Raw genomic sequence first — 12,364 nt, forward strand, 5'->3', positions numbered from 1 at the left:
TGCGGACGATGTTGTTCTAGTAAGCGGTAGTGAAGGAGACTTGCAGCTCGAGACTAGTTCTTACAGAACTAGTTCCAGGAAAGCACGGTTACATATTAATAAGGAGAAAACTGAGTATACGGCCATGAGCAAGGTATCCAGTGATGGTTTCCCATGGATCAGATTTTAAAACAATAGACATACGTATTTAAAAATATGGTAAGAACTTTTTGCGAGCAGAATAGAATGGTTATCCAGATTAACGCAAGGACCGCAATGGCGTGTAGACCATTTGTTCGCTTACGAGATGTGCTGTGCAGTGAAGCAGTTTTGAGAAGGTTTAAAATAAAACTATACCAGTGTGTGATTCTCCCGGTAGCTCTATGAGTCTGAAACGTTTACATTAAAGAAAATAGCTAAACGAAAACTGCCAGTTCTCGAAAGAAAGATATTAAGGAAAATATTTGGCCCCAAGTGGGAAACCAAGTCACAGGAATGGATGATATTAGAAAACGAGGGACTGGTAGAACTATGCACAAGCAGACATCGGCTGAAGGATGAAGAAAAGGAGACTGACGTGGGCAGGGCACCTGACTGGGATGGAAGGGGAAAGACTATCGCGAGTAGCGTTCTCAGACTACGGGGAAGGCAGAAGGCGCGGAGGAAGGCCACGGAGAGCATGGAAGGGTGATATCAATGGAAATACGGAGACGATGAGCCTGGGAAAGGAGAATGGCCTCCAAAACTACGGTACGGGATGAGACTATTTTTATCAGTGCCCAAGCGATCTAGATTAGTCGCTACAAATTCTACACAGTGATTTTAAACCCATGTTATAGCATCTTAACATGCCTGTTTAATCTAAAAATTTGTGACTTACTACCTAACCGTTTTACGGGCAATAGCTGCCTGTAGTTTTATCTGTACCTATTGTGTCTTAATAATGTATTACCTGAAGGTATTTTCAGTTTTATCTGATCTAGGGCGGTGCTGGACGCTAAAACGAATAAAGAAGGACAATAGAGAGAAGACAACAAAGATCGTAATCTTTAACTTGGTAAGAAAACGGTGCATTTCAAATCTGAATGCCGTGCAGGCCTTTATTGGGTTCGGAGAGTAGTGATCTGACCATATGATGGTGGAAAAATTTACAACGGAGCAATGCAGAATGACAGATGTCGTTAGGATGTTTCTCAACCCTCGTCGTCTATTTCTGTCACTGTAACGCTACATACGTGAGAATTTCGTCTCTAAACACCCATTAACATGTCTGTAACACCTTTGATAATCCTCAGACCTCAAACGTGTAGCAAGAGAAGGTTTCAAATGTACTGACCCACTGACTGCGGGTCCTTGGGAAGCATCAGCCGATGGTGAAATCTAGCATGTCTGACAAACCGCATTCGAACGTGGCCTTTCTTGTGAAACTACCTGTTGCTCTAGTTTGGTCGTTCACTTGGACTACATGAATTAATATTTAGACCACATGAAATATTACGTGACGCACCATTTGAAAAAAAATTAAGTAATAGCGCTATAACTGGAATTTCCTGGCATTAAAGTGTGCTGGACTGGGCATCAAACATGAACCCTCACTAAACGCGCCCATTGTTCCTGCGAGTAAGCTATCAGGGCACCACTGCTGACTCATTCAGTTTCATTACTATAGTTGTTTCCATCTACTGTCCTAAAATTCAGGGCTATGTAGTACTTTCTTCCGGGAACAAACAGGAATGTCCACAGTACCGTATCTGAATTCTCTTGAGAAGCGTTCCTAAAAGCATATTGCATTAAACCATTGGTGGTTATAAGGCTAAACAAAGTTGTATCGAGTTTCTTGAAAATTCCAGAATGAGATTTTCACTCTGCAGCGGAGTGTGCGCTGATATGAAACTTCCTGGCAGATTAAAACTGTGTGCCCGACCGAGACTCGAACTCGGGACCTTTGCCTTTCGCGGGCAAGTGCTCTACCATCTGGCAGAGGTAAAGCTGTGAGTACCGGGCGTGAGTCGTGCTTGGTAGAGCACTTGCCCGCGAAAGGCAAAGGTCCCCAATTCGAGTCTCGGTCGGGCGCACAGTTTTAATCTGCCAGGAAGTTTCTTGAAAATTTCCACTTTTATCGACAAGTAATCGTTTCGAAGCACTGCTTCATAAATTCGCTTTGTTAATTATGCATCTTCATTTGTAATGTCAAGTAACATTCCAACTATGGAAGTTGTTTAAACATATGCAATACATTTTGATATTTTATAATTTGCTACACAATCCTAGTAACAACAGGAAGATCTACTCAGAGTGTAACATACTTTTACATATTAACATCGTGTCTCTATCCAGTGTTTACAAAGTGCACGCGTAGTTTAAGTACATCCCGACAAATTGGCAACTCACCCTCAACATAAACACCCATTGTTGCATGATTAAAAGAAATCTTTCAAATGGTTCTGAGCACTATGGGACTTAACATCAGAGGTCATCAGTCCCCTACACTAAGAACTACTTAAACCTAACGACATCACACACATCCATGCCCGAGGCAGGATTCGAACCTGCGACCGTAGCAGCAGCGCGGTTCCGGATTGAAGCACCTAGAACCGCTCGGCCACAGCGGCAGGCTATTGCATGATTACACATTTGCAGAAAATGTACTGGAAAAAGTCACATCGATAAAATATCTACTAGTATGCTAAGAGACCGATTTAATTTCGAAGGAGACCCGAAGAAGAGAAGCGCGTTTCATTACAGGTTCATTTAGTAACGGCGAAAGCGGCAACTGCAAAGGCAGATGCTACAGGAGAGGCGTTCCGCGTCGTGGAGTGATTTACAGTTGAAACTGCGAGAGCCAACGTCACTAGAGGAGAGGGGTCACTTTGGATAATGAGGATGAAATTATCTTCAGAAACATTCATGTACCGTTCGGTAGTCACCGTGCCATCAGGGAACATTTCGCCGGTTATTCCGTACTGGAATAAGCCTCATACTAATCCCCATCATGCCCCGAGAGTTGGCCAGTTTGAACGTCGTAACGCAAATCGTTCAGAAGGTATGATGATTTTATTTCATATAGTTCTATAACTGTTACCCTGTAAATGCTTTAAGGTACTGTTTCATTTCTACATTTGTTTACAGTTGACCAATATCAAAGGTTTAGTTTCTTTTTTATAACTCACTGCCGTAAAGTTTTCTGTTTCCTATTTCCATGAATATTCATCAAATATTTCTATAGTTCAGTGGTCAGTAACTGGCGCATATTAAACCAAATGTTGTCTATTTCAACCTATTATTCTGAATGGACTTTACACCCAGACAGTAGCAAACAACAGTTGGCATTAGCCGACAGTCTTCTTAATGACGTTCCAGTAAATATCTGGGTGTAACACGCGTTTGAGCTACGATTAATCCATTACATGTGACTTACGGCACGAGTTTGAACCACTACAAGTGGATTACACGAGTTACGGCTATGACAATGTGTTGTTTCCATCAAGTTCACTTCGTGGAATAAAGAAACGCAGTTAGTGTTAAACGTCCGTAGATTTCCAGGTAATTTGGGATGAAGAATTGGGCAATAGGTCTTTTATATAGGAACCATCCAATATCTCCCTGTGATATGGAGAAATCACGGAAAACTTACAGACAGTCTGTGCTTCACACGTTCAGCGTCCGGGTCGAGACGCTCACACATATCGCAGAAAGAAATTAGCTCTCTGGTTCTCAGGTCTCCTTTGTTCAATGCTTCGTACAAAACCTAACAACAGCAATACATTAAAGAATAACTCTGGGCACTTTCTCAGTATGACAGTGTTGTAAGTACCGTATGCAGAGTGCAGTAGTATCATCCAAGATTAGTGTTATCTCGAAGTTGTTAACAGCGACAACGGTCACAAAAATATTTCAACATTGTGGCAACCAATAGCAGCGCCCAGGTCACTGAAAAGACAACAGAAGTAGGTTACTGTCCCACAAAGCGACAAAACTATTGCCTAACTGCAGTGCCTTTTTGTTCAAGCGTCTAATACACGGTCAATGCTCAACTGCTGTCTCCCTTTGGATTTTATTACTGTACTGTAATAGTCCTGAAATTCGTTTTCAGGGTTTTCCATAATGTTATGCAATATCTCTACCCAGGCTCAGACGAACAGCGAAACGATCGGGCTCCAAAACCTACGTCTGACCATAAAACATTGCCCACACTTTATGAAGAGAACGTCCAGACAGTTCCTGCAACAATGCCGCAGCAAACTTTTGCATCATCGTCTTTCAGTCCAAATTAGAGTTGCTCCCTTATTGAGTATCTAAAGGCTACATTGAGTCTAGTCTACCCTCCTTGTCAGCTCTGGTAATCAGTTTCCCTTAGGTGAAAGCGACTTTACTTCAGATGTGTTTATAGTCATCCCTAATTTTTACTGCAGAATGTCTTTCTAGGCACGTATCATTGTCTTATTTTTATTATGTAGTAACTTGCCGTCTGCAATTTGTGAGATAATCTTTTGGCAAACATACTAATGTCGACTTCTGGTAATTTTTCATGACGGCCTGTACCTTAACGGGAAGGATATTTCGACGCATATGAATGGGTAGAAACGTTCTTTGATTTCAGAAAGACGTTCAGTTCTATTCTAAACAACCGGATGAGCCAGGGAGGCAACAATAAACATCGTCTCAGAGTTGTGAATGGTTCGAAGAATTAAAACACAGTAGACAGCAAATGAAACACTGAGTTTCCCCTAAAGACGGGTAGGAGAATCGCTAATGCTCTCAATCTACATAAAACGTTTTTCTTATTTTAAGTAGCACTTACAGACTTCGTTGACTACGGAAAGTAACCTCGCCGAAGGGTGTAAAGAAATGCACAATAACTTAGTGTTGCCAATATGTGAGTTGAATGGCGCTTTAATTTAAATTTGAAGAAATGCAATTAAATACCTATAACTAAAGACTCGGTAGCATCCAATTAAAACTTTTTAACACATAATATCGCTTAAATTTTAAGGGTAATGTTGCGAAAGTGTATGGAACGGGACGAGCATGTGAAATTAGCGATATGATGGTAGGGTGGGCAAATGGAGGAAATTTTCTAGTGTGTTTCTGAGAAAGTGTAGTCCATTTCTAAGGAAAATTACAGGAGCAGGAAGTCGTATTCGCCTGCATTTTTCAAACAAAAATAGTAATTAGATATTCATCCGTTAACTGCTACTGGCTACAATCATCTTGTTATGAGTGACAAATTTACCCTGTGCCTCAGTTTCTCCTTGATGAATGGCTTGAAGATGGCGAAGACCATGTTGAAGATGTAGGGCTGGTTAACAACGTGGATGGCTTTCAGTCGGATAGGTATACAGTCCTGAAACAAAACCACATATTTCTTTAAAAAGTAGCCAGTACAGTTTGGCGCTGTAAACTAGCATAATGTCTACAAAGTTTTCACTTTTTAACCTAAGCCGGTACAATTCCCCTTTGAATATTAAATCCAGTCTGGAAAAAAGCCACTGCTTATCATCAGATTTGGTTACCTAGCAGAAACGCTACATTTAAAGCACTATAGAAAGTATGGAAATTTGTGCCGATCGAAAGGTATCCCCTTGCTTAATCGCAAAGTGATTACATGTATTTAAGGGTTTCTTGGCAATCTTTTACTGCTGCGCCTTGGCAAAGTCAAAACAATCGAAGTATGGAAAGAATTTAGCAAAGCCCTTATACTTTCATTACATCAGGTATAGGAAAGTTTCTAAACCTATAGTTTTTGTCTTCAGTAATCTAAAAACAAATGCCGAAAATTTTGGTATTTAAGATTCAGTTCAAGATAATATCTAACTGAAAACCTAAGATCAAATTAAAGATCAAATTAAAGAGGGGAAAAAGGAAAGCCTAAAACATTCGAGCCAATGCATGAAAACATGCATTAGACAGTCAAAGTCGTCCTCTGTGACCAAGATAAAGCCGTCTGTTAATACTGGTTACTCCAACGAAAAAAAAAAAAAAGTTAATTTCGCTCTTACCAAACAGGAAACACTTATGTTAACAAGAAATTATTAACTGTTCAGAATGAAAACGGGGAACACAACGAACTGATTACCATTTTTATGTTTATTTATAGCACAACCGTAGCACGTAGGAGACGAGTCTACCCGTGCGGTGTAGAAGATAGTGATTAATCAAAACAGTGACTCGCCTAACGGCATACTGCATCAGTCTTAGCAGAGAATAGCTGAGCTTCCCCGTGTCATAGACCTTTAAATTCTTATTACGAGGCCAGGGGTAGATTCTATAAGTTTTCCACATAAAGGTTAGCGATTATCGAAGACTTCAGTAGTTGTTTGTTAACACTGGGCAGGCGCTGGGTAACGCAGCAAGTATTTTCAATGAAGTTGACGAAAGGAATTTCTTACGTTCGTTAAACCACTGCAACATGAATCTAGTCTTGTGATATGGGCAATGTTTATAATTGAAAACATCATGGATAGTGAGGAAGACGCCAGCCATCAGGGATACGAGAGAAACAATAATATTTACCCATTCACAACATGTTTCAGGGACTAAGTTTACGTACTCCATAGAACAGAACTACCACAAGCGAGAACGCTTATTTGTTCGCCCTAGATTGTGTATTTCGATACACGCTCCAATCACAACGGTTTGTGACCATTGCAATGGGAAGTGCATCACGTCGTCCCATTTGTAGCAAAGTGAGATGATGAGAGTACCTTAAAGACTCGCCTTTGCCAAAAATAGTACTCAGATAGCCACACATTAACGCAGGGCTGGTCTGTTTACGAGATCCGAGGTCCTGGCTGCTCAGTTAACACAATTTTACATTTCGTAAAATGTCCTCCACTCCATTATGTCGTCTGCTACAGCAACCGAATGTAGACATTAAAATTGCCACTTAGTCTTTCATTAACAACGCGTTCCGCATTTATGGTGCATCTTCAGATTACCCTCAGTTTTTCCTTTAACCACACACTAAAAATCATAAAACGGCTCTGCGCTAGACGCAGAACTTCACTCTAGCACAGACCAGTTTTATGATTTTTTAATACGGCGTACACGGAAAATTTTAGATAATCTGAAGATGTCCCACAAAGGCAAAACGCGTTGTTAATAAAGGTATAAGTTGCAATGAAAACCGTTTTTTATTAAAATTACTTACATTTCTCAGAAAGTCAATGAACTCATTATCTTCCCCTAATCATTATAAAAGCAATACAAACAATTTTTCTCCATCCCCTTACCGTGCATCATACAATTCTTACCGTATCACTTACGTCCCACTTGTTTTAAGCACTCATTCATGCGTCAAAAGGCATAGTCAGTACATCTACATTTACAAGGGTTGAATGAAAAGTAATGCCTCCACCTTCGTTAATAGGGTTTGGATGGGAATATTTTAATAAATCAACCGCAGAAGTAATTCTTAGAACGTGATCTTCAATTACCAATATTCACGTTTCCATATAATCGCCAGCCAATTGGATGCATTTCTGCCAACGATGAACAAGTTTTCTGAAGCCGTCACGGAAGAAGTCGACACTGTTTCCGCAACCGCAGTCTCTCAGTTCTCTCAAAGTCTTCATCAGAAGCATTATGTTGTCCCATGACTGAATGGAGAAAGGCGTCACCTTCATTCTCTTAACGCGAGAGGAGTTCCCGGCAAATTTCAAGTCTGTGCACTTTCATTTCAGGAGTCAGCATCCGGGGTACCCATCATGCACAGATCTTCCGATAGCTAAGCAAAACAAAAATGTGATCCACACGTTCTTGTGAAATGCATATGTGCTTGCAATTTCTCTCTGGGTGATTCGACGATCGTCTTGAATCGGTCTGTCAACATTTTGCTTGTGAAACTCGGTGGTTGCTGTCACAGGACGTCCAACTCTGTTTGTCACGCAGGTCGGATGTTTCCGCCTCAACATCTTTAAACTTGCTCGCCCAACGACGCATAGTACTCACATCAACACAATCACCATGAACTGCTTTCATTCTCGGATAAATCTCCTTTGGGGTGACACTTTCTGCTGTCAAGAATTCATAGACTGCACGTTGCTTAAATCGCATTGACCGACCGTTTGCACAGGGTTCCATACTTTACACTGCAAAAAACACAATCGTTCAATGCTAAGGCTTCCCGCCAACTGGAGCTGTAGAGAAGAGGGTACGGGACAAGCCAGTACCTGCCACATACCAATGCTGCAAACTGTTGAAGAGTTACGAAGATGGAGGCATTACTTTTGAGTCAACCCTCGTACATAGAGGCTCCGCCAGCAACCATAAGGTGCGTGGCGGAGGGTACCCTATCCCACTACTTGTCATTTACACTCCTGTTCTACTTGCAAATAGAGCGACGGAAAAACGACCGTCTGTACGCCTCCGTACACACCCTAATTTCTTGTATCTTTTGTTCGTGGTCACTACGCGTGATGTATGTCGGAGGGGCAGACTCGTTCGGCACTCAGCTTCAAATGCCGGTCCACTAAATTTTCTTCACAGTGTTTCCCAAAAAGAACGCCGCCTTCCCTCTGGGGATTCCCATTTGAGACCAGGAAGCATCTCCTTAACACTTACGTTATGTTCGAACCTACCGGGAACAAATCTAGCAGCCTGCCTCTGAATTGCTTGGATGCCTTCCTTCGATCCGACCTGATAAGGATCCCAAACACTCGGGCAGTACTCAAGAGTAAGTCGCACCAGCGTCCTATATGCGGTCTCCTTTACAGGTGAACCACTCTTTCCTAAAATTCTCCAAATAACCCAAAGTCGGCCATTTGCCTTCCCCACCACAGTTTTCACATGCTCATTCCACCTCATACCGCTTTGCAACGTTACGCCCAGGTATTTAAACGACTTGACTGTGTCAAGGTAGACACTAGTAATAATGTATCCGAACAATACAGATTTGTTCTTCCTACTCATCCGCATTAACTTACAGTTTTCCACATTTAGGCCTAGCTGCCATTCATCACACCAACTGGAAATTTTGTCTAAGTCGCCTTCTATCTTCCTACAGTCACTCAAATTCAACACCTTACCGTACACCACGGCATCATCAGCAGACAACCACAGACTGCTGCCTATCCCGTTCGACAAATCGTATAGAGAACAGCAGTGATCCTATCACACTTCTGGGGCACTCCTGTCGATACCCTTGTGTCTGATGAACACTCGCCGTCGAGGACAACATACTGTGTGCTATTACTTAAGAAGTCTTCGAGCCAATCACATATCTGTGGACTTATTCCATGTGCTTGCACCTTCTTCAACAGCCTGCAATAGGCCACCGTGTTAAATGCTTACCGGAAATCTAGAAATATGGTATCTGCCTGTTGCCGTTCATAAATTGTTCTGAGTATATCATGTGAGAAAACCATGCCGATTCATGGACATACACTGCTCAGCTTCAAGAAAGTTTATTGCATTCAAACTGAGAATGTGTTCAAGGATTCTGCAGTAACAGAAGTTAAGGATGTTGGTCGACAATTTTGCGGGTCAGTTCTTTTACTTTTCTTATACAGGGTGTTACAAAAAGGTACGGCCAAACTTTCAGGAAACATTCCTCACACACAAATAAAGAAAAGATGTTATGTGGACATGTGTCCGGAAACGCTTAATTTCCATGTTAGAACTCATTTCAGTTTCGTCAGTGTGTACTGTACTTCCTCGATTCACCGCCATGATTTCATACGGGATACTCTACCTGTGCTGCTAGAACATGTGCCTTTACAAGTACGACACTACATTTGGTTCATGCACGATGGAGCTCCTGCACATTTCAGTCGAAGTGTTCGTACGCTTCTCAACAACAGATTCACTGACCGATGGATTGATAGAGGCGGACCAATTCCATGGCCTCCACGCTCTCCTGACCTCAACCCTCTTGACTTTCATTTATGGGGGCATTTGAAAGCTCTTGTCTACGCAACCCCGGTACAACATGTAGACTCTTCGTGCTCGTATTGTGGACGGCTGTGATACAATACGCCATTCTCCAGGGCTGCATCAGCGCATCAGGGATTCCATGCGACGGAGGGTGGATGCATGTATCCTCGCTAACGGAGGACATTTTGAACATTTCCTGTAACAAAGTGTTTGAAGTCACGTTGGTACATTCTGTTGCTGTGTGTTTCCATTCCATGATTAATGTGATTTGAAGAGAAGTAATAAAATGAGCTCTAAAATGGAAATTAAGCGTTTCCGGACACAGGTCCACTTACCATTTTTCTTTCTTTGTGTGTGATGAATGTTTCCTGAAAGTTTGGCCGTACCTTTTTGTAGCACCCTGTATACTGGAGTCACCTGCGCTTTTTCCCAGCCGCTTGGGACTTTGTGCTGAGCGAGAGATTCACGGTAAATGCAAGCTAGGTAAGGGGCCAATGCCTTAGAGTACTCTTCGTAAAATAAAACTGGGCTTCCATCCGCACATGGTGATTTATATGTTTTCAAATCTAAGTTGCTTCTCTACGCCATGTATGCTTATTTCTATTTCGTCCATACCCCGGAGTCTGTCCGATGGTCAAATGACGATATCTTTGTTCGGTTCTGCAGCGTGAACGATTTCTTGAACGTGACATTCAAAACTCCGGCTTTCGTTTTGCTATCATCTACTGCCAAACCAGACTGGTTAACAAGGGACTGAATAGAAGCCTTATACCGGCCTAGTGATTTTACATACGACCACGATTTTCTCTGGTTCTTTTGCTAAGGTGTGACTACACGCGTTTGTATTTTACAGAGCTGAGTAAAAGTACCCACTACTGATGGAACGAATGTGCGGGAAAAAGAGAAGTGGTTGTTGGCACAGAGTTTCCACAGTCGTGTGAAGCCAGTAGACCAGGCGGTGGACTCACCTGCACCCAGTGGAGCAGCATCTTGGCGAAGGAGGGGCTGAACTGCATGGCCTGCGTCATGGACAGACCGTCCAGGTCCAGGATGACGTTGACGCCGGCGATCTGCGTGCGCGGCTCCGACACGGCGATCTCCAGGAACAGCATCACGCAGCTGTACAGCTCGTCCAGCGAACACTCCGAAGGCTTCCACCGGCCTGCGCAGTTGCAACCCAGCCACTTAGCGCACGTGTCTACTGCGCACAATCACATACAAGTAAGAGACGAAAGAAGTTCCGGCCAACTGAGCTAGGCCAACTCAGCAACCTCTAGTTGTAATTGTCAGGACGTCTCCGGCTTACTCTTCCGACAATTCCTATTAATGTAACCCAACTTGCCACAAATCCAACACCTTACCTTACCTTCCTTTTCCCACTGCTGATTCGTAGAAGTAATTTCCTTACCAATTCTCCTGTCCACGTAACCTTTCATAATTAATGGCCTGCCCTGGCCTCCGTGAGTCTACATTCATAATAGCCTTGATGTGCCTTTCTAATTCATTCAGCTGGGCAAACGTTTGCGGTGTCCCACCAAATACTGCCCTCAGTCTATCACCTGATCGTAATCCTTGAACAATATGTAATACAATTTCTCTTTTGCAGTATGGCAGGCACAAGGCTAGCGCACTCTCTGTAACTCTCTCGACAAAGACGACAATCTTTTCATTGTCCCCCTGCTCTGGACCATACTCCCTATAAACTAATTCTTGCAACGCACGGGGTGGAATCAAGGTGTAAATTTTTCCTTTAAATTGTTCCAACGTTAGTCTCTCCTGAATCGCGTTCAACAGGGGTTCTACTAACTCTCCCTTTACCTTTCCCACCAAGAGTTTTAAAATTTCCAAGTGTGACATGTTAACAGCTCGCCCTTTCTGCTGAAAACCAATGATGAAATACAAAAACACCACAATATTCTCCACCGAATGTGAACACCATTCCTTACATCCTTAAATAATCTTGCATGGGATGAGGTAATTTCGAATACTAATATTTTGAAGAATCAGCCTCAGTTGCGCAAATTTTGTTCTGGTCTTTACCAGGTTTCGGCTAAATTAATCTAGCCTTCTTCAGAAGCATAAAATTACTATAACATGCCACAGCAAGGCACAGTCAACATTAAAATTAAAACCTATAGTAGCGTGGTACCATGTCGAATTAAAACTACTTAACTCAAGTCCAGCCCCGGCATCTCTTCACCACGTGGTCGGTTGGCAGCGGCAACTGTGTTGACACTGATCGTTGCACGCGGAATTATTGTACTGCAATTCCGCCTGATGGTTAGGCAACCCCTTCGACACCCGTTTGGTGCGGTTTGCCTACCTTCATGCGCTAGGGCAGCAGTCTGGCCAAATTGGTGTCGAAGTTTCTGACAGGTAGATTAGTAACGTGCTCAACAAAGTTGCGGGGCTGGCAGCGAGAACGTTGCCGAACTCGGATGTCTTAGAGGTACCCTATGCCATTTTATTCACGCACATGTTAACGTTGTACTCCCGCTTGATCACTTCACAG

At 42.6% G+C, this 12,364-nt stretch overlaps 1 protein-coding gene across 1 annotated transcript in view; it reads right to left on the reverse strand.

Moving 5' to 3' along the window:
- The window catches only part of LOC124595802 (alpha-tocopherol transfer protein-like), a 127,297-nt gene that overhangs the window by 13,981 nt on the left and 100,952 nt on the right, over positions 1–12,364 (reverse strand). Inside the window, exons 4-5 of the mRNA XM_047134693.1 lie at positions 10,821–11,014; positions 5,213–5,323 (exon numbers count right to left, since the gene is read on the reverse strand). Coding sequence (XP_046990649.1) covers positions 5,213–5,323; positions 10,821–11,014 — 305 coding nt within the window. The remainder of the gene's footprint in view (positions 1–5,212; positions 5,324–10,820; positions 11,015–12,364) is intronic.

Source organism: Schistocerca americana, chromosome 2, assembly GCF_021461395.2.
Source record: "Schistocerca americana isolate TAMUIC-IGC-003095 chromosome 2, iqSchAmer2.1, whole genome shotgun sequence".
Taxonomy (NCBI): Eukaryota; Metazoa; Arthropoda; class Insecta; order Orthoptera; family Acrididae; genus Schistocerca; species Schistocerca americana.